Below are 24,212 nucleotides of genomic sequence, written 5' to 3' on the forward strand. Positions count from 1 at the left end.
ATACTCTTGATCTGATTATCAGTAGTGATTCTTAATGCATTAAGAATCTGCAGATAAGGAACCACTAGGTGGAAGTGATCACAGTGTGCTGAAGTAGGATTTACTCAAAGAGGTAACTACCATCAATGGTAAAGGGAAGGGTTTTTGCTTTAGTGAAGGTGACTACAGTGGTCTGAGACAGTATTTAAATTCTATACAGAGGAACCGACTGATGATGTTACCAACAGCAAATTCAAAATGGGAAGCATTCAAAGAATTAATCTTGGAAGCTACTAGGCTTTTCATATCAACAAAGAAATATTGTTCAAGATTTAGGCCTAAATGTTTGTCAGATGATCAGATGGCCTAAATGATAGACATGTGACAGAGAAGAAAAATGCATGGGATACATATAAATTAACATTTGACACAGAAGCCTATGATACATATAAGCTGGTCTGTAACCAAGTTACAAAGGAGTTAGGCAGGCGAAGGCAGATTATGAGAAATGTTTGGCAAAGGATGAAAAGAGTTCCTTACTTATGAAAACTCTAGAAGGAAGGGGATGAATCAGACTAGTCCACTTGATATCGATGGTTCAACTGTTGACGATCCTGCTCAGGTAGCTAACAAACTAAATGAATATTTTGCATCAACATTCACACATGAGGAGTTATTCAGGGAGGGGAATGCCAAAGGTGTTTCAGCTCTGACAGTAAGCTAGATAATCTTGTAATAACTGAGAGTAAAGTGGAGGAGAAATTGTTGAAGATAAACACAAGAAAGGCACCTGGGGTGGATGGAATCTATCAAGTTATATTAAAGGAGGTGGCAAAGGAAGTCAGAAAATCATTAGCCATAATTAAGATAGCTTCCCTGGACTCAAGGGAGGTACCTTTGATCACATTTGCACATCTCCGTGGACTGGAGAAGTGCAAATGTGATCAAAGGGGATCAAAGGGAGGGGAGATGCAAGTAATTAAAGACCTGTTAGTTTAACTTCTCTTCAGGTAAATTAATGGAGGCACTGGTTAAAGAAGCATTACAGGATCATCTAGCAAGACTTCAGTTATAGCTCAGATACAGCATGGGTTTCTTAAGGGGAATTCTTGTCTGACTAATTTGATTGGATACTATGATATAGTCACAAAGGAACTGGACGCAAAGAATAACTTTGATATATAATATATTTGGATCTTAGAAAAGGCATTGATACTGTTGCACATGGAAGGCTGCTGTACAAATTGGAGCAGTGTGGCATTGGAGGCAAATTGCTGCTATGGATAAAGGGATGGTTGAGTGGGAGAAGACAGATTGTTTTTTTTTTTTTTAAAGAGCATTAGCGACTAAGGCCATATTGCTCCGGGAATATGCGGTGGTCATTCCCTTGGCCTTTCCGCAACCTCCGTATTTGGTGGTGAAGCGCTCGAACCCCGGTCTAATCAAGAAGCATGTGCTATGCACTGCTCCTTCCCACCTGGCTACGGAGGCGCCTCGAGAAGACAGAGAGTGGTAATCAATGGACACTGCTCTTTGTGGACTAATGTTATTAATGGAGTCTGTCAGGGTTCATTGTTGGGTCCATTGTTGTTTTCTGTATTTATAAATGATATTGATAATGGTATATCAGGCATAATGTTCAAGTTTGCAGATGATATGAAGGTTGGCAGGATTGTTAATGACACTAATGACAGTACACTGCTGCAACAGGATCTCGAAAAGTTGAGCGGATGGGCTGAGAGGTGGCAAGTGAAGTTTAACATTGACAAATGTAAAGGATTGCATATGGGAAGCAGTAACCCCAGAGTAACGTATCAACTGTTTGGTACTACACTGATGGTGGTAGAGAGTGAAAAGAACTTGGGGGTAATTTTGCGGGTAGATATGAAGTTTTCTGAGTAGTGCAGATGGCGTTCAAGAGTAGTTCATGGTGTCTTGTCAAGGATATACTGGAATTTTTCTAGCAGGGATAAGGAGGTGATTATTCCCTTGTATAATCCAATGGTCAAACCACACCTTGAGTACTGTATACAGATCTGGAGGCCTCATTTTAAGAAGGATGTAGAGCTGTTGGATTGAGTACAGAGAAGGGCAACAAGATTAGTGAATGGAACAAAGGATTGCTCTTACGATGAAAGGCTTAAGTTTTGCAAATTACAGTGTCTAGAGACTTGGCACCTGCGAGGTGATCTGATTGAGGTGTATAAAGTCTTGAATGGTTTGAGCATGCTCAATGCTGATGGGATGGTTTCCTCTTGCTCAGAATAATTGCCTGGGAGGGCATAAATTCAAATTGAGGAAAGAAGGTTGTAAGATAGATGTTCGGAAGTTTGCTTTTAGCCAGCGGGTGGTTGATTGCTGGAACAAACTTCCATCTGTCATTGTAGAAGTTGATAGCTTAAATAGACTCAAGGCAGAACTTGACAAACATTTGGAGTGAGTGGATGGGTGAAATAAGGGTTTTTTTTTTTTTTTTGGCTGATGCCATATAAGCTTGCTTTTCGGAGCAATATGGCCTTAGTTGCTAATGCTCCTAAAAACCAAATAACAAACAACAACATAAGCTTGCTTTTTTTCATCATGTGCTTTTGCTAATGGTAATGTTAATGTTAATTCTTAAGCTATATCAAAATAAAAATATATGATATCAGAATTATTTTTTTTTTTTATGCTGCATAGCAGAAAATCAGACTGGTCAGACAAGATCCTCCCACCATTACAAACCCATTTTGTAATTTCTGTATAATTCTATTCCTGATAAAGGGATACTGAAGAACCTCTTTAATCACTGACACCATTATTTTCCCTGGAATGGAAGTCAAACTTACAGGTCTATAATTGCCTATCTTCTGTCCTATGTGTATTGTGCAAATGTCCTATCTCCTATTCACAATCCTATTTGTGAATAGGAGATAGGACATTTGCACACCTCCAATCTATAGGAACTTTCCCTAAATCCAAGGAAGCTCTCATCATTATGGCTAAGGATTTGCTTACCAAGCCAATAGAATTAACTTGATCCCATTGGCCCCAGGTGCCTTATTTACTTTTAGCTTTAGCAGTTTCTCTTCTGCTTGCTTCTCAGTTATAACAAAATCATTTAACTCCCGGGTATAACTTGGAGTACTTCCATTTTTCCCATCCCTAAAAACTTCTTCACTCATCATTGATTATTATTCCATTCATATCTGCTAGGGCAGTGTTGTTCATCCCTTTCCTTCTGTTGTTAACATAAGCAAGGAATTCTTTGATACTTTTCTTAGCCAAGGACTTCTCATAATCTTTCTTTGCTTGCCTAACCACCTTAGTGATCTGATTGTACTTTCTATAGGATTCCTATTGTCCTTTGTCTACTACCCATTGTCCCTTATCTGGATATTGTCAATGCATGATGATTCACTGCTGATAATCTGATCAAAACAATGGCTTTCTCTTGTTGTTGTAGAAGACTATTGTAGTCTTCTTTACGAAAGCAAAAGCCCTTTGCTTGTGAAATTTACTTAAAGAAGTAATGGTAGTTATATCTTTAAGTAAATACCACATCACTACACTGTGATCACTGCCACCTTAGCATTAGCATTAGTAGAGGCATACGATGCAAGAAAGCAAGCTTATGCAGCATCAGCCAAAAAAAAAAAAAAAAAAAAAAAAACCACTTCCATTTCACCCCTCCAATCATTCAAAATACCTGTCCAGCTGAGCCTTAAAGTTATTTAGGCTATGAACTTCCACGACAAGGGATGGAAGTCTGTTCCACCAACCAATTGCCCACTGGCTAAAGGCAAATTTCCGCACATCTATCCTTCATCTGTCTTTCCTCAATCTGAATTTATGCCGATGACTCAATTATCATGGAAATGGGAAATATAGTGTGCAAAAAGGACGGGTGGAATAGGACCAGGGTATATCTGCTAGTGGCAAAAGTTGATGACGTAGAGCAGATATCACCTTTTAAGGGCTCAAAGGGTGATATTTTTGTACACGATGGCAATAATGACATTAACAGTATTAGATCTGTGAACTTATTTAACAAGCACAGGTCAACGTTGAAAAAAAGTTGCAATTTAGGGTTATATTTGAAAGTGTCTGCAATTCTGCCGAGCCATGATAGAAGGGAGTATATGATGAGAGACTTATCAATCAATTCGGCCTTGGAGAGATTGTGTAAGGCTCATGGGGTAGATTTTTTCACCATGAACTGTTTGTTAACAGAAGAGTTTGTTTCTACAGCAATGGGATACACTTAAATAGAAAGGGTGCAAGACTATTTGCTGATGCTATTGAGGCAGTGTTAGGTGGGTTGCAAAACTTAGCTTTGGGAGATTCAGAGACTAATAGATTAACAGTAGCCACGGGCAGAGGTGAAAGTGATTCTTGCGCTGCTTCTATTAGAATGAGCAGCAGCCTGGAAAGCAAGGTGCTGGGGATTTCAGTGACTGTTGAGAGTCATCATGAAACAAGTAAATACATAGGCTGTGTTAGGGTAACTAAAAGTATACGTGCAAGTATACATGTACACCAATGCTAGGAATATAGTAAATAAATTTGATGAATTTGAGGTGTTAGTGAAGACATCAAAGGCTAATTTTGTTGGGATATCAGACATGGTGTCACACAGAGATAAGGAATGCAGAATTGGAATTTGGGGAGTACAATGTGTATAGGAAGGATATAGACAGAATAGAATGGGAGGACAGGTGTTGCTGTTTGTTAAGAAACACATAAAATCTAAGGAAGAGCATCCAGTTGGCATGGAAGGACAGTGCAGTGTTGAGTCAGTATGGTGTCACATAAGCACTGGGAAAACCAAGTTGAGAGTAGGAGTGTGTGTTATAGGCCTAAAGACTCTGATGAATACAACAAACAATTGCACAGAGAAATAGAGTGGGCCAGTAAATCAGATTCTTTTATAATGGGGGATTTTAACTTCCCAGATATTGACTGGAACTTGTGGGTTGGTCACTCACATGCTAGCAAGACTTTTTTGGGTTTATTAGAGGATTGTTTTCTACAGCAGCAGCATGTTCAAGAGGCAACAAGAGGGAGCAATTCTCTTGATCTGATTATCAGCAGTGTTTCTTCATGAATTTAGAATCTGCAGATAAAGGAACCGCTAGGTGACAGTGATCACAGCGTACTGATGTGGGATTTACTTAAATATGTAACTACAATCAGGTGTAAAGGGAAGGGTTTTTATTTTCATGAAGGTGACTATAGTCATCTCAGAAAGTTCTTAAATTCTATACAGTGGGACCAACTGATGATGATACCAACAGAAAATTCTAAATGGGAAACATTCAAGGAAGTAATCTTGGAATCTACTAGGCTTTTCATACCAACTAAGAAATACTGTCCAAGGTTTAGGCCAAAACGGATGCCAGGTGAACTAATGAGACTAATGACAGAAAAGAAAAACGCATGGGATGCCTTTAAATTATCAGGAGACACAGATGCCTATGGTAGATATAAGATAGTCTGTAATCAATAGTCAGGCCACGTTAGGCAAATAAAAGCAGATTACAAGAAATCTTTGGGAAAGAAAAACAGTAAAGACTTGTTTATTTATGTAAACTCTAGAAGGAAGGCAATTGGTCTACTTGATATCAAAGGATAGATTTTGATTGACCTGGTGAGGTACCTGACAAACTCAATGAGTATTTTGCATCTAGACTCACACATGAGGAAGTCTGTAGGGAAGTGGAAGCCAAAAGCTTAGCAACCTCTGGTGGGGAGCTAAGTGATTTTCTTGTTTATACTCCGGTATGACCACCAGGTCAGTGGAGTTTGCAATAAATCATCGATACAAATGTTAATCATATTTTACCGTCACGAGCTTGAACCCCAGTGCACGCAAAGAGCGCATACTACTGCACTCATGCTCCCGACCACTTGGCTACATACCTGAGAGCAAAGTGCAGGAGAAATTTTTGAAATTGAATATAAGAAAGGCATCTGGGGTGGATGCGACCTATCCAGTTATATTGAAGGAAATAGCAAAGGAAGTAAGTAAACCCTTAGCCATAATTGTGAAAGCTTCCATCGACTCAGGGGAGATCCTCATGGACTGGAAACATACAAATGTGTCCCCAATTCAAAAGGGATCAAAAGGTGACATGAGTAATTTCAAACCTGTTAGTTTAACTTCTGTTCCAGAGAAAATAATGTAGTCACTGGTTAAAGAAGCAATGCGGGATATCTAGAAAAGACTGCAATTATAGCATTCGCATTAGTAGAGGCATGTGATGCAAGAAAGCAAGCTTATGCAGCATCAGCCAAAAAAAAATAATAATAAATAAATAAATAAAAAATAACCACTTCCACTTCACCCCTCTGTTCGTTCGAAATACCTGTCCAGCTGAGCCTTAAACTTATTTAGGCTATCAACTTCCACGACAAGGGATGGAAGTCTGTTCCACCCAATAACCACCCGCTGCCTAAAGGCAAATTTCTGCACGTCTATCCTACATCTGTCTTTCCTCAATTTGAATTTATGCTCTCTCAGGTGATTATTCTGAGCAAGAGGAAGAATCCCATCAGCATTGAGCATGCTCAAACCATTCAAGGCTTTATACACCTCTATCAGATCACCTCGCTGGTGCCTAGTCTCCAGACACTGTAATTTGCAAAACTTAAGCCTTTCTTCGTAAGGTCATCCCTTTGTTCCATTCACTAATCTTGTTGCCCTTCTCTGTGCTCTACATCCAGCAGCTCTACATCCTTCATGAAATGAGGCCTCCAGACCAGGTGTGGCCTAACCATTGCTTTATACAAGGGAATAATCACCTCCTTATTCCTGCTAGAAAAATTCCTATATATCATTGACAATACACCATGAGGTACTCTTGCAGCCCATCTGCACTGCTCAGAGAACTTCATATCTGCCTGCGCGACCACCCCCAGGTCCCTTTCATTCTCTACCACTCCACTGTCAGTGTAGTACCACGGAGTTGATACGTTGCTCTGGGGTTGCTGTTTCCCATATGTAGTACTTTACATTTGTCAATGTTAAACTTCATTTGCCACCTCTCAGCCCATCTGCTCAACCTTTCCAGATCCTGTTGCAGCAGCATAGTGTCAGTAGTGTCCTTAACAACCCTGCCAACCTTCGTATCGTCTGCAAACTTGGAAATTAAACTTCATATACCATCATCAATATCATTTATAAATACAGAAAACAATAATGGACCCAACACTGAACCCTGAGGGACTCCACTAATAACATTAGTCCACGATGAGCAGTGTCCATTGATTACCACTCTCTGTCTTCTCCCACTCAAAAACCCCTTTATCCATAGCAGCAATTTGCCTCCAATGCCACACTGCTCCAATTTGTGCAGCAGTCTTCCATGGGCAACAGTGCCAAAAGCCTTTCTAAGATCCAATTATATAATATCAAAGTTATTCCCTGCATCCAGTTCTTTTGTGACTGCATCATAGTATCCAATCAAATTGGTCAGACAAGACTTCCCCTTAACAAAACCAGGCTGTGTCCGAGCTATAACTGAAGTCTTGTCTAGATTATCCTGCACTGCTTCTTTAACCAGTGCCTCCATTAATTTTCTGGGAACAGAAGTTAAACTCACAGGTCTATAATTACTTGTGTCAGCCTTTGATCCTCCTTTGTGAATTGCGGTCCCATTTGCATATCTCCAGTCTATGGGTACCTCCCTTGAGTCCAAGGAAGCTCTCATAATTATGGCTAAGGGTTTGCTTACTTCCTTTGCTGCCTCCTTTAATATAACTGGATAGATCCCACACCCCAGTTGCCTTTCTTGTGTTTATCTTCAACAATTTCTCCTCCACTTTACTCTCAGTTATTACAAGATTCTCTCACTTACTACCAGAGTTCAATACACCTCTGGCATTACCGTCGCTGAATAACTCCTCATGTGTGAATGTCGATGCAAAATATTCATTTAGTTTGTTAGCTACCTGAGCAGGATCATCAACAGTTAACCCATCGATATCAAGTGGACCAATCTGATGATTCATCCCCTTCCTTCTAGAGTTTACATAAGTAAAGAACTCTTTGCTGTTTTTCTTTGCATCCCTTGCCAAAGATTTCTCATAATCTGCCTTTGCCTGCCTAACCTCCTTTGTAACTTGGTTACACATCAACTTGTATCTATCATAGGCTTCTGTGTCATGTGTTAATTTGTATGTATCCTATGCATTTTTCTTCTCTGCCATATGTCTCATTAGCTAATCTGACATCCATTTAGGCCAAAACTTTGAACAATATTTCTTAGTTGGTATGTAAAGCCTAGTAGCTTCCAAGATAAATTCTTTGAATGCTTCCCATTTTGAATTTGCTGTTGGTAACATCATCAGTTGGCCCCACTGTAAAGAATTTAAATACTGTCTCAGTCCATCATAGTCGCCTTTATGAAAGCAATAACCCTTCCCTTTACTCCTAATGGCAGTTACCTCTTTGAGTAAATCCCACTTCAGCACACTGTGATCACTACCATCTAGTAACTTCTGCTCCAGAGAAAACAATGTAGTCACTGGTTAAAGAAGCAATGTGGGATCATCTAGACAAGACTGCAATTATAGTTCGGACACAGCATGGGTTTGTTAAGGGGAAGTCCTGTCTGACAATTTTGATTGCATCCTATGATGTGGTTACAAAGGAACTAGATGAGAAAAATAACTTTGATATCATGTACTTGAATTTCAGGTACGCTTTTGATACTATTCCACATGGAAGACTACTGTACAAATTGGAGCAGATATGGAATTAAGCAAGTTGCAACAATGGATAAAATGATGGTTGAATGGGAGAAGACAGAGTGGCAATCAATGAACAATGCTCTTTTTCAACTAATGTTATTAGTGGAGGCCGCCAGGTGCGGTGTTGGACTCATTGTTGTTTTTTGTATTTATCAATGATATTGATGAAGATATATCAGGGTTAATGTCTGAGTTTTCAGATTATATGAAAGTGGGCATGGTTGTTAATGACAGTAATGATAGTACACTACTGCAACAGGATCTGGAAAAGTTGAGCAGATGGGCTGAGCTGAGAGGTGCCATCTGAAGTTTAACATTGATAAATGTTATGTTGTTGTTATTTGGTTTTTAGGAGCATTAGCAACTAGCATTAGCATTAGCATTAGTAGAGGCATGTGATGCAAGAAAGCAAGCTTATTCAGCATCAGCCAAAAAAAAAAAAAAAAAAAACACCACTCTCATTTCACCTCTCCATTCGTTCAAAATACCTGTCCAGCTGAGTCTTAAATTTGTTAAGGCTATCAACTTCAACAACAAGTGATGGAAGTCTGTTCCACCAACCAACTACCCACTGGCTAAAGGCAAATTTCCGCACATCTATCCTACATCTGTCTTTCCTCGATTTAAATTTATGCCCTCTCAGGTGATTATTCTGAGTGAAAGGAAGAGGAAGAATCCCATCGGCATTGAGCATGCTCAAACCATTCAAGGCCTTATACACCTCTATCAGATCACCTCGCCAGTGCCTAGTCTCCAGACTCTGTAATTTGCAAAACTTAAGCCTTTCTTTGTAAGAGCAACCCTTTGTTCCATTCACTAATCTTGTTGCCCTTCTCTGTACTCATTCCAGCAGCTCTACATCCTTCTTGAAATGAGGTCTCCAGACCTGTATACAATACTCAAGGTGTGCCCTGACCATTTCCTTATACAAGAGAATAAACACCTCCCTATCGCTGCTAGAAAAATTCCTGTATAGCATTAACAAGACACCATGAGCTACTCTTGCAGCACGTCTGCACTGCTCAGAGAACTTCATATCTCCCTGCACAATTACCCACAGGTCTTTTCATTCTCTTCCACTGTCAGTGTAGTACCGCAGAGTTCATACGTTGCTCTGGGGTTACTGTTTCCCCTTTGTAGTACTTTCCATTTGTCAATGTTAAACTTAATTTGCCACCTCTCAGCCCATATGCTCAACCTTTCCAGATCCTGTTGGACATTAAGCTTGATATACTTGGACATTAAGCTTGATATACCATCATCAATATCATTTATAAATACAGAAAACAATAATAGACCCAACACTGAACCCTGAGGAACTCCACTAATAACATTAGTCCACATTGAGCAGTGTCCATTGATTACCACTCTCTGTCTTCTGGCACTCAACGATTCCTTTATCCATAGCAGCAATTTGCCTCCAATGCCACACTGCTCCAATTTGTGCAGCAGTCTTCCATGTGCAACAGTATCAAAAGCCTTTCTAAGTTCCAAATATATAATATCAAAGTTATTCCCTGCATCCAGTTCTTTTGTGACTACATCATAGTATCCAGTCAAATTGGTCAGGCAAGACCTTCCCTTGACAAAACCATACTGTGTCTGAGCTATAACTGAATTCTTGTCTAGATGATACTGCAGTGCTTCTTTTACCAGTGCCTCCATTAATTTTCCTGGAACAAAAGTTAAACTAACAGGTCTATAATTACTTGTGTCAGCCTTTGATCCTCCTTTGTGAATTGGGGTTACATTTGCACATCTCCAGTCTACGGGTTCCTCTCCAGAGTCCAAAGAAGCTCTCATAATTATGGCTAGGGGTTTGCTTACTTCCTTTGCTGCCTCCTTTAATATAACTGGATAGATCTCATCCACCCCAGGTGCCTTTTTTATGTTTATCCTCAACAATTTCTCCACCGCTTTCCTCTCAGTTATTACAAAATCATCTAGCTCACTGCCAATGTTTACTTCACCTATGACATTCCCCTTCCTGAATAACTCCTCATGTGTGAATGTAGATTCAAAATACTCATTTAGTTTGTTTGCCACCTGAGCAGGATCCTCAACTGTTGAACCATCACTATCCAGTGGACCAATCTGATTTATTCCTTTCCTTCTTGAGTTTAAATAGGTAAAAAACTCTTTTCTGTTTTTCTTTGCATCTTTTCCAAGGATTTCTCATAATCTGCCTTTGCCTGCCTAATCTTCTTTGTGACTTAGTTACAGACCAGCTTATATCTATCATAGGCTTCCATGTCACCCATTAATTTGTATGTATCCCATGCATTTTTCTTCTCTGCCACATGTCTCATTAGTTTATCTGACATCCATTTAGGCCTGAACCTTGAACAATATTTCTTAGTTGTATGTAAAGCCTGGTAGCATCCAAGATTAGTTCTTTGAATGCTTCCCATTTTGAATTTGCGGTTGGTAATATCATCAGTTGGTCCCACCATATAGAATTTAAATACTGTCTCAGACCTCCGTAGTCGCCTTTATGAAAGAAAAACCGTTCCCTTTACCCTCGATGGTAGCTACCTTTTTGAGTAAATACAACTTCAGCACACTGTGATCACTGCCACCTAGTGGTTCCTTTATCTGCAGATTCTTAATGCATGAAGAATCACTACTGATAATCAGATCAAGAGTATTACTCTCTCTTGTTGCCTCCCGAACAGCTGTAGAAAACAATCAATAAATCCACAAAAGTATTGCTAGTGTGTGAGTGACCAACCCACAAATTCCAGTCAATATCTGGGAAATTAAAATCCCCCATTATAAGACCCTCTGATTTACTGGCCCACTCTATTTCACTGTACTGTTTTTTATTATAATAATCGGAGTCATTAGGCCTATAACACACTCCTACTCTCAATTTTGATTTCCCAGTGCTTATGTCACACCAAACTGACTTGACACTGCACTATCCAGTGATGTCGACAGGCTGTACCTCCTTGGATTTTATGTTTCTTAACTAATAGCATAACCCCTCCTCCCTTCCTATCCTGTCTATCCTTCCTGTACACATTGTACTCTCCAATTTTGAGTTCTGCATTCCTTATATCTGTGTGTGTGTCGCCATGTCTCTGATATCCCAATAATATCTGCCTTTGATGTTTTGACCAACACCTCAAATTCATCAAATTTATTTACTAAACTCCTAGCATGGGTGTATACGAAGTGTACATGCACCTGTTCCTATTCTTAGCTACCCTAACACAACCCATGTGTTTACTTGTACCACAATGACTCTCAGCAGTCTGAAATCCCCTGCACCTTGTTTTCCAGCTTGCTGCTCATTTCTATAGAAGCAGTGCAAGAATCACTTTCACCTCTGCCAGCGATATAGCAAGGTACAACATCAAGAAAGCAGACTGAGCTACCTTCCAGAAAATCCTTATAACTAAAATTAATACAGTGCAACTTTGATATAAAATGGGTATAAAACGACAACTTTAATACCTGCATTGTAAGCTATATGCATCATAGCTAAAAAATTTTAGCATTTTTCCTAAATTTTTTTAAATAAATACACCTTACTTACTAAATAAATATTTTATTTACTAATGTCTTATGAGTATACAGACTAAAAGACATAACATATTAAAGTATGTATTAATCCCTTTACATTCTACTAATAAACAATGCTGTTATAGACTTACATTTTATGCATCCATTCTGAAGACAGCGTACATAATTCTTAATAGTGGGCAGATGCAATAAATGAAGATGTTCACTATCGCTCTCATGTTCTGACCATGCCGTCACCTCATTAATATTTTCCAATCATTTTGTTAATTTCTAGTGGTTTTCCTTACATGAGCTATACACATTATCTTCTGAGTCACTAGGTGCCAGATTCTGGGTTTTGACCTCCCACAATGAAACGGCAAATTGCATTGCCTGTCTGGGTGATGGAGAGGTGAGGAGCAGTTTTACTTTATGACTTACTCCTTAATATTATTTATAATATATAAATCCCTTATATTATTCTTATAAAGGATGTTTTTTTTCTAGTCAAGATTTTTATCTATATATTAATAGTGCAACACTGGGCAATAAAGTGCAGTTGTTGAACCATTACTTGTTGCAATAACCACAAAAATGAGATATTAATGGGACAAAAATGAGACAGTTGTATAAATAATTCATGCAAATAAAACTGTATATTATATAGCACCATTTATATTTTACTTATTTCAATTTCAAACTCTGTCTAGAATCACTCATCTTATGAATTAAATACAGTAATGTGCCTTGTTTTTGATTATCCCCCATTCCATTGCAACTATAAATTTAATGTATCCACTTGTATTGAAAGTAAATGCATTCCATTTGAAAAAATATAATTTTTATCTTTTTTTTGTTGAATTGAAAACTGATTTTTATTAATTAAGATGTATGCAGTTTATTCCACTTTTCATTGTTTAAAATGTTTTCTTCAATATGGTGCATTTTTCACTTGTGTTTTGTTATACCCACCTTAATTTCTGGCTTTTTGTCCAGGCAATGCTTTCCCCTTTGGGAAAAAAAAAAAAAAAAAATTTTTTTAAATACACATGTGGTTTTATTCACGTGGAATAAAAAGAAGGAAATGATAGTATTGCAATTGGTGCAGATATTTGTCAGTGGAAAGGGATGAATTACAGTGACTAGATGAGCGACAGTTACACAATATAGGAACTCCCCGACTTACAAAATACCCAACTTATGGAAATTCGACTTTACCTAAGTTTTTGTCGGCCGATGCAAACTTAAAAAAATCGTGCAAACGTATTTTCCATCCCGTAGGAATAAATGGAGATATCGTGAAAATATTGTAATGTGAACCCAATAACGCATTGTTTTATTATTATTTTTTTTTAGTTTTTTTTTTTTTTTTTTGTAATTCGTTCCAAGTCCTTGGAAATTGAAAATTTCACTATATTACTAAGCTATTTATCTCTCTAAAAGGTCATATTTATAATGGAAATTGCACTACCCTTTCATCGTTATCATATGTTCCATTATAAGAATCAATTTTGAACACCTTTGTGATATTTTTCTAAAGCACGTTTCTGGAGATCATGACCAAAAAACAATAAAAAGAATTTGTACTTTCTGGTTTATTGGGCTTTTTGTTAGAGCATCTAATTATAAACAGGTAGTAAACTCAATCTTATTGCATTTTCAATAATACCGATAACTGCAAAATTGTGTGGGTTTTTATGTTATTATGGTGAAATGAGTTCTCCTTCACTGAAATCTTCAATCATATAAAAAACAAATTTTCAGAAACTTCTCTTCATTCCTATTTACGTATTACAATGATGAAGGGAAAGGGACCAACAAAAAGTGCAAGTGGTGGTTGTGCCAGGAAACAAAACAAAATTGATTTATTTTGAAATGAAGATGATTAATTAAGAAGCAGGACAAATTTTGTCATCTATTGCAAGAGAATTGGGTCTTGCTGCTTCAACAGTGAATACTATTTTAAAGGACAGCGAGCCGTACATGCACTGTCAAAGGATCAACGCACTTAAGATCAACATTGATCACAAACCAGTGTTCAGGTGTTATATCGAAGATGAAACAGCTGTTAATAATATGGATGGAAAATCAGATTCAGAAACGAGTGCCCCTGAGTCTAATGATCATTCAAGCAAAAGCAACGAGTATTGATAAAGATATTAAGGATAAGTATGGTTTGTGGCAAGCAATGGGTGGTTTAATAGGTTCAGGCATCTCGCTGGTTTCCACAACGTTAAAGTATGCGGTGAAGTTGCCAGTTCCGATTCTGCAACTGCAGAGAAATTTTGTGACGTGTTGGAAAAAATTATTGATAAAGGCAGCTGTTCAACTCAGCAAATTTGTAACGTTGATGAGATTGCTCTGTATTGGAAAAAAAATGCCGGATCGAATATACATTGCCAAAGAGGAAAGGACAATGCTAGGTTTCAAGGCTTCAAAAGATAGGGCCATGCTCTTGCTTAGGGCTAATGCAATGGGAGATTATAGATTAATACCACTGCTTGTGTATCATTCTGGAAATCCTCATGCATTTACGGACATCAATAAAGCCACTCTACCCATGCATTTCCAATCGAACCAGAGAGCATGGATAACAATATCTTTCTTTGAGGATTGTTTTAAATGCTGCTTCATTCCCGAGTTGAAAAATATTGTAAAGACAACGACGTTCCTTTCAAGATTTTGCTTCTATTAGATAATGCTCCTGGACATCCTACGCATCTAGATGATTTCAATTCGTATGTGAGAGTCATATTTCTACTGCAGAACACGACTTCACTCATCCAATCTATGGATCAGGGTGTTACTTCGAATTTAAAATCATACAATTTACGTACATTTGCTCAGGCATTGTCTACATTAGACGATGAGAAAAATTTTATGTTGAGACTTTTGGAAAACTTGCAACATTTACCATGCTATCTTAAACACTACTAAGGCCTGGGCCGAAATTATTAAAAGTTGTTTAAATGGTGCATGGAAGAAAATATGCCCACGGCATGTAAAAGGCTTTGAAGGATTTGAAAAAGACGAATAATATGAAGAGATTGCAGATAAGGTTGTAAAGGTTGCAGAGCTACTTCAATTGGAAGTTTTGCCAATGACGTAGAGGAGTTAATAGAGGAAGAATAGAAGGAATTATCTAACGAAGAACTTACTGACTTGCAGGCAGCGATAGTGAAAGAAGAAAATGCTGACGAAGCTCAAGATCAACTAAATGAGGAGCCGAGGCGCTTCATCACCAGAGAGAGAGAGATGGCAATGGCAAGGTTTGAGAAGATGTATCCTGACAGCGAACAATTCTTAAAAGTTAATAGAGGGGTGAATGATATGCTTGCTTGCTTGCTAGAAAGAAATCTACAATGAAAAGAAAAAAGCCACCATCCAGTCATTGAATAATATGTTCTTTCATAAGGTTGAGCGACCAACCCCTTCTAAATCTCCACAGCCCTCAACCTCCACAGTGGCGTACTTATGAGCTGAAGACGTCAATCCTTGCAACGATACTCGAGAGATAAAACTTACTGACGTTACACCTGGCTCCTTTTTTTTTTGTAATTTTATAAAATATTGAAATTTTTTAAAATTGTACGCTTTTGTAATTTTTCTTGCGTTTAAGATAACAAATTGAATAAATACAATAAAGAATACTATTTACATGTTCATTGAACATTTCTTTTTTGATTCAATCAATTCAGTGAGCACTGTAGCGAGTGCTGCACAAAGCATGGGGGAAATTCCGACTTTTGTAGCGTTCCGTGGAACGTAACCTTTACGTAAGTCAGAGAGTTCCCATACAGATAATTTCAATAAGTTAGTCAGTGTACACAGTGCATTATTACATCTTTGGCACATTAGCAAATAGTAATAATTCACGGTGTATAACAAAAAGAGAGCAAAAAGCAATGACTTTTATGTACTTACTGAGACAGTTTAATTTCTTGCATCCACCATGTTATCTCTTTATGAAATTTGAGAAATCTCAAAAAATCAATATAAAAGGACCAAATATAAAATTCCATGAAAATCCATCAACTGAGAGACAATAATTTGACTCTCAGTTAATGTGAATGGATAGACATAGAAATAATAATTTCCTGTTTTTTTTTTTGGTCCAATTTGGGATGTCTTGACAAATCTTTCTGAAAGAACTAAATATCAAATTTTATGAAAATCCATAAGCCAGGAGTCGAGTTGTTAACCAAAGATGGACTAGTATTGCAAAGACATGAGCACTTTATGCATATATGCTAATGTGCCTAGAAAAGAACTGATAGATGGACAAGAAACATTTTTCTTGTCTATCTATCAGATGCCATACTAAAAAAGTTTACTATTCACAACTCTAGTAAATCAAAATTATAACAGAAATACTGTTGTGAGAGATATACAGGAGTATTTGATTTTATTTCCAAAATTAAACAACAGTTTTTTTTTTTTTTTTAATGGCATCTACAGATCCTATGCAACTGCTCTAGGGGTAATACGATGACAATAACCATTGATAACGTTGTCTTCACCATGTGCACAATATTATAAATAAATAGAATCATATATCTCTTACAAGAAGAGCCATGTATTTGTATCATAACATTATGGCAACTTGTTGCAATAGTCTCATAGGAAAAAGATGAATGCCATTGTGGAAAGACTATATTTTTCTTGTCCATAGCCATAGTGCATGTAAAAATAACATGTCTTCCTATTTATAATCATAAGTGTTATAGAAAATATGCTTAGAGAGTTTTATCAAAATATATTAATTTGCTTTTATGTTAGGTATGAGAGGAAAGAAATGACAGAAATGCATCTTATAGATACCCAGTTTATTGGTGCAATGGGTCCACCTGGTGGAGCACGTAATAATATTACTCCTCGACTCTTGAGGCATTTCAATGTAATTTCAATTAATCCATTTAGCGAAGCTGCAATGAATGTTATTTTTTCAACTATAGTGACTATTCACTTCAGGGTAGGTTTTTGTAATTTTTTAATTTTTTATGATTAGATGATCATGAATGAAAAATATAATTATGTTTAATTAGCATTAGTAGAGGCATATGATGCAAGAAAGCAAGCTTATTCAGCATCAGCCAAAAAAAAAAAAAAAAAAAACACCACTCCCATTTCACCCCTCCATTCATTCGAAATAACTGTCCAGCTGAGCCTTAAATTTGATTAGGCTATCAACTTCAACAACAAGTGATGGAAGTCTGTTCCACCAACCAACTACCCGCTGGCTAAAGGCAAATTTCTGCACATCTATCCTACATCTGTCTTTCCTCAATTTGAATTTAATGATTGAAATTGTAAAATTAAACATTATTATTCCATATGAAAGAAAAGAGAAAATATAATATAAGACATATTGTACCATGCAAATTATCTGAGTACTTGTTATCCAAGGATAATTGGTTCCAGAAAATTCCACTTGAAACTGGACCAAATTTTCATAATATGTATTATGTACTTGTACATACTGTATAACTTCTAATTTGACATCTAAACCATAACTTTAGCATTTTCTTTTTTTTTTTGGTGATGCACTCATCAGCACTTTGCTTTGAACACATGGTTAATAAAAATAAGAAAACTAAGAATTCGTGTAATTTAAAAATGATCAGACTCATCTACAACAAGCAACAGTAAATAAAAACTGACCATAGGTAGAGGGAGTCGAGTCAACAGGACACTCACAGGAAGAGTGGGACAGAAATAGTCAAGTGTGTAGTGGGGTGCTTCAACATAAGTAGAAACAAAGTACATAGATACTATTATATTTTGTAATGTTTTCGTATTTTTTATGTATTATTTGCAACCTTTTAGCTGCGGGGACTCAGGTAATGAATATACGGATACCAGACACCCTCTGTAATTAAGTACCAGCAGCTGTGTTGGAGCATCATTTCTTACATGTGATTTTTATTATTATTGTTATTCACAGTAGTGGAAAATGGTGTAAGAAAGAAAGCTTATACAATATCAGCCAAAAAAAAAAAAAAAAAAAAATCCCTCTAACAGTTTGTCTAGTTCTTCCTTTAATTTATTCAAACTACTCACCTCCATAAAACCAGATGGGAGTTTATTCGGACAATCACTACCCACTGGCTGAAGGCAAATTTCTACACATCCTACAACCATCCATCCTCAGGTTGAATTTTTAATCACTTATGTGAGTAGCCTGAGCAAAAGGAAATATTCCAACATCATTGAGTTTACTCAATCTAATCAATGCCTTAAAAACCTCAGTCAGATATCCTTACAGGTGTCTGGTCTCCATACACTGCAATTTTCAGAATTGAAGCCTTTCTTGTTAAAGCCATCCTTTTGTTCCCTTCACTAATCTTGTTGCCCTTCTATGCATATGTTCCAGCAGAACTACATCCTTTCTGAAATGAGGCCTCCAGACCTGTAAGCAGTACTCAAGATGTGGCCTAACTAGTGCCTTATACAGTTAGAGACAATAGGGATAAGAAGATAATCACCTCCTTATCCCTGTTGTCAAAATTCCTGTATATCACTGATAAAACAACATGAACTATCCAGGCATCCTGTCTACACTGATCAGAGAATTTCATTTCTAAATGCACAATTACTCTGAGATCTTTTATATTCTCCACTGCTCTGATTGTGATACCATGCATTTGGTACATTAATCTGGAATGACTGCTCCCCATATGAAGTACTTGCATTTGTCAATATTAAACTACCATTGCCACTTCTCAGCCCATCTGTCTAATTTATGTAGTTCTTGTGGCAGTAGCTTACCCTGATTACCGTGATTAACTACCTTGCCAACCTACATGACATTTGCAAACTTCGACATTAGGCTTGATATGCCTTCATCAATATTATTAATTAATATAGAAAACAACAATGGGCCCAACATTAAGTCCTGGAGGGCTCTCCTGATAACATTAGTTAAAGAAGAGCAGTGCATTGATATCCACTCTCTGTCTTCTCTCACTCAACCATTGCTTTATCCATAGTAGCAACTTGCTCTTAATACCATTCTGCTACAATTTATATAACAGTCTTTTTTATGTATAACATTGTCAAAAGGTTTTCTGAAGTCTAAGTATATGATGTCAATATTATTCTTTTGCATTCAGTTCCTTTGTTACTGTGTCAGACTATCTTGCCCCTTAACAAATCCATGCCGTGACTGTAGTATAACTCCATTTCTGACATGATTGGCCTACATTACTTCTTTAACCACTGACTCCATTATTTTCCTAGGTGCCTCCGTAGCCAGGTAGGCAGGAGCAGCAGTGCGTAGCACACGTTTCTTGATTAGACTGGGGTTTGAGCCCATGACTACCAAATACAGAGGATGCGGAAAAGTCGGGGAATTACCATCGCATATCCCTGGAGCAATATGGTCTTAGTTGCTAATGCTCCTAAAAACCAAACAACAACAACCATTATTTTCCATTTAAAGAAATCAGACTAAATGGTCTGTAATTACTCATGTCACCCTTTGTGAAGGGTGACATGAGTAATTCCCCTTTGTGAAGTGGAGAAATTCATTTCCTTTTGTGAAGTAGAGAAATTCATTCCCTTTTGTGAAGTGGAGAAATTCATTCCCCTTTGTGAAGTGGAGAAATATTCACACATCTCTGGGTCAATCGTTCCTCCCCTGAATCCAAGGATGCTCTCATAATTATAGTTCATGGTTTGCTTACCTCTTTTGCTGCTCTCTTTTAAAATAACTTCATAGATCCCAGCTATATATTTTTTACATTTAGCTTCAATAATGTTCTTCCATCTTCCTCTCAGTTATCACAAAATCATTGAGCTCTCTGTTAGAATTTGACACACTTCCAGCATCCCCATTCCAAAAATATTCCTCAGTTGTAAATGTAGATGCAAAATACCTATTCAGTTTGTCAGAAACCCAAGCAGGATCATAAGGATTTAAGCCATTCATATCTGTGAACCAATGTGATTCATCTCCCTCCTTTGTGTTTACATAAGTGAAGAATCTTTACTGCTTTTCTTTTCTTTGCTTTGCTTTGATAGAGATTTCTCATAATCTGCCTTAGCTTACCTAAGCTACTTTGTGACTTGATTGCAGACTAGTTTAAATCTACTGTAGGTACCTGATAATTTATATGCATCCCACACAGTTTTCTTCACTACCACACATCCCATCTGATTAGCCGACATCCATTTTGGTGCATGCTTTGAATTGTATCTCTTATTTGGTATAAAAAGCTTAGCAGTTTCTATGATAGCATCCCTGAATGCTTCCCATTTGAATTCGCTGTTGGTAACTTCATCAGTTGGTCCCATTATATAGAATTTAAAAACTGTCTCTAGTTATCTCTACATAAGAAAAAGCCCTTTACCCTTCCATTTGACAGTAGTTAGATCTTTATAGATCTCTCATCAAATCATTGTGATTGTTAGCATTAGCATTAGTAGAGGCATTTGATGCAAGAAAGCAAACTTATGCAGCATCAGCCAAAAAAAAAAAAAACACCACTTCCACTTCACCCCTCTGTTTGTTTGAAATTCCTGTCCAGCTGAGCCTTAAACTTATTTAGGCTATCAACTTCCACGACAAGGGATGGAAGTCTGTTCGACCAACAAACCACCCGCTGCCTAAAGGCAAATTTCCGCATGTCTATCCTACATCTGTCTTTCTTCAGTTTGAATTTTTGCCCTCTCAGGTGATTATTCTGAGCAAGAGGAAGAATCCCATCAGCATTGAGCATGCTCAAACCATTCAAGGCTTTATACACTTCTATCAGATCACCTCGCTGGTGCCTAGTCCCAGACACTGTAATTTGCAAATCTTAAGCCTTTCTTCATAAGAGCACCCCTTTGTTCCATTCACTAATCTTGTTGCCCTTCTCTGTACTCGTACCAGCAGGTCTACATCCTTCTTGAAATGAGGCCTCCAGACCTGTATACAGAATTCTAGGTGTGGCCTGACCATTGCCTTATACAAGGTAATAATCACATCCTTATCCCTGCTAGAAAAATTCCTATATATCATTGACAATACACCATGAGCTACTCTTGCAGCCCATCTGCACTGCTCAGAGAACTTCATATCTGCCTGCACAATTACCCCAGGTCCTTTTCATTCTCTACTACTGTCAGTGTAGTACCACAGAGTTGATACGTTGTCCTGGGGTTGCTGTTTCCCATATGTAGTACTTTACATTTGTCAAGGTTAAACTTCATTTGCCACCTCTCAACCCATCTGCTCAACCTTTCCAGATCCTGTTGCAGCAGCATAGTGTCAGTAGTGTCCTTGACAACCCCGCCAACATTCGTATCGTCTGCAAACTTGGACATCAAGCTTGATATACCATCATCAATATCATTTATAAATACAGAAAACAATAATGGACCCAATACTGAACCCTGAGGGACTCCACTAATAACATTAGTCCACGATGAGCAGTGTCCATTCATTACCACTCTCTGTCTTCTCCCACTCAACCACCCCCTTTATCCATAGCAGCAATTTGGCTCCAATGCCACACTGCTCCAATTTGTGCAGCAGTCTTCCATGTGCAACAGTATCAAAAGCTTTTCTAAGATCCAAGAATATAATATCAAAGTTATTCCCTGCATCCAGTCCTTTTGTGACGACATCATAGCATCCAATCAAATTGGTCAGGCAAGACTTCCCCTTAACAAAACCATGCTGTGTCCGAGCTATAACTGAAGTCTTGTCTAGATGATCCTGCAGTGCTTCTTTAACCAGTGCTTCCATTAATTTTCCTGGAACAGAAGTTAAACGCACAGGTCTATAATTACTTTTGTCAGCTTTTGATCCTCCTTTGTGAATTAGGGTCACATTTGCACTTCTCCAATCAATGGGTACCTCCACTGAGTCCAAGGAAGCTCTCATAATTATGGCTAAGGGTTTGCTTACTTCCTTTGCTGCCTCCTTTAATATAACTGGATAGATCCCATCCACCCCAGGTGCCTTTCTTGTGTTTATCTTCAACAATTTCTCCTCCACTTTACTCTCAGTTATTATAAGATTCTCTAGCTTACTGCCAGAGTTGAATACACCTCTGGCATTTCCCTCGATGTATAACTCCTCATGTGTGAATGTTGATGCAAAATATTCATTTAGTTTGTTAGCTACCTGAACAGACTCGTCAACAGTTGACCCATCGATATCAAGTGGACAAATCTGATTCATCCCCTTCCTTCTAGAGTTTACATAAGTAAAGAACTCTTTGCTGTTTTTCTTTGCATCCCTTGCCCAAGATTTCTCGCAATCTGCCTTCACCGGCCTAACCTCCTTTGTAACTTGGTTACAAAGGAGGTTAGCTACCTGAACAGACTCGTCAACAGTTGACCCATCGATATCAAGTGGACAAATCTGATTCATCCCCTTCCTTCTAGAGTTTACATAAGTAAAGAACTCTTTGCTGTTTTTCTTTGCATCCCTTGCCCAAGATTTCTCGCAATCTGCCTTCACCGGCCTAACCTCCTTTGTAACTTGGTTACAGATCAACTTGTATCTATCATAGGCTTTTGTGTCACGTGTTAATTTGTATGTATCCCATGCATTTTTCTTCTCTGCCATATGTCTCATTAGTTCATCTGACATCCATTTAGGCCTAAACCTTGAACAATATTTTTTAGTTGGTATGTAAAGCCTAGTAGCTTCCAAGATAAGTTCTTTGAATGCTTCCCATTTTGAATTTGCTGTTGGTAACATCATCAGTTGGTCACACTGTATAGAATTTAAATACTGCCTCAGTCCATCGTAGTCACCTTTACAAAAGCAATAACCCTTCCCTTTACCCCTAATGGTAGTTACCTCTTTGAGTAAATCCCACTTCAGCACACTGTGATCACTGCCACCTAGTGGTTCATTTATCTGCAGATTCTTAATGCATGAAGAATCACTACTGATAATCAAATCAAGAGTATTACTCCCTCTAGTTGCCTCCCGAACATGCTGATGTAGAAAACAATCATCCAATAAATCCACAAAAGCCTTGCTAGTGTGTGTGTGTGACCAGCCCCCGAATTCCAGTCAATATCTGGGAAATTAAAATCCCACATTATAAGACTCTCTGATTTACTGGCCCACTCTATTTCCCTGTTACAGTTTCTTATTATACTCATCAGAGTCATTAGGTCTATAGCACACTCCTACTCTCAATTTTGATCTACCAATACTTATGTCACACCAAACGGACTCGACAATGCACTGTCCAGCGATGTCGACTGGCTTCACTTCCTTGGATTTTATGTATTTCTTAACTCTAACATAACCCTTCCTCCCTTCCTATCCTGTCTATCCTTTCTGTAGACATTGTACTCCCCAAATTCCAGTTCTGCATTCCTTATATCTGTGTGACACCACGTCTCTGAAATCCCAACAATATCTGCCTTTGATGTTTGATAAATTTGAGCAATACCTCAAATTTATCAAATTTATTTACTAAACTCCTAGCATTGGTGTACCCACAAGTATACATGCACCTGTTCTTTTTCTTAGCTACCCTAACACAACCCATGTGTTTACTTGTACCCCAATGATTCCCAGCAGTCTCTGAAATATCCTGCATCTTATTTTCCAGGCTGCTGCTCCTTCCAATAGAAGCAGTGCAAGAATCACTTTAACCTGTGCTAGTGGCTGCTGTTAATCTATTAGTTCTTGTATCCCCTCCAATCTAGCAGTTTTCCGACCCACCTAACATTGCCTCGATAGCATCAGCAAACATTCTTACACCCTTTCTATTTAAGTGTATCCCATCCCTGTAGAAGCAGTTTCTCCTGTTAACAAGTACAGACCAGGCTGAAAAAAATTCTATCCCGTGAGCCTTTCACAATCTTTCCAGGGCTGAATTGATCGACAAGGCTTTCATCATATACTCCCTACTGTCATGTCTAGGCAGAATTGCAGACACTTTCAAATTCAACCCTAATCTCTCGGCTTTTTTTCAACAGTGACCTGTACTTGTTAAGTAATTCTGCCGGTCTCCTACTCTTGATATCATTAGTGC

At 37.9% G+C, this 24,212-nt stretch overlaps 1 protein-coding gene across 1 annotated transcript in view; it reads left to right on the forward strand.

The window, feature by feature from the left end:
• Positions 1-24,212, forward strand: part of LOC150086891 (dynein axonemal heavy chain 7-like) — a 1,233,418-nt gene that overhangs the window by 480,567 nt on the left and 728,639 nt on the right. Inside the window, exon 28 of the mRNA XM_090372313.1 lies at positions 16,999-17,191. Coding sequence (XP_090228439.1) covers positions 16,999-17,191 — 193 coding nt within the window. The remainder of the gene's footprint in view (positions 1-16,998; positions 17,192-24,212) is intronic.

This window comes from Mastigoproctus giganteus, chromosome 4 (genome assembly GCF_048544385.1).
Source record: "Mastigoproctus giganteus isolate SK-2022 chromosome 4, ASM4854438v1, whole genome shotgun sequence".
NCBI lineage: Eukaryota > Metazoa > Arthropoda > Arachnida > Uropygi > Thelyphonidae > Mastigoproctus > Mastigoproctus giganteus.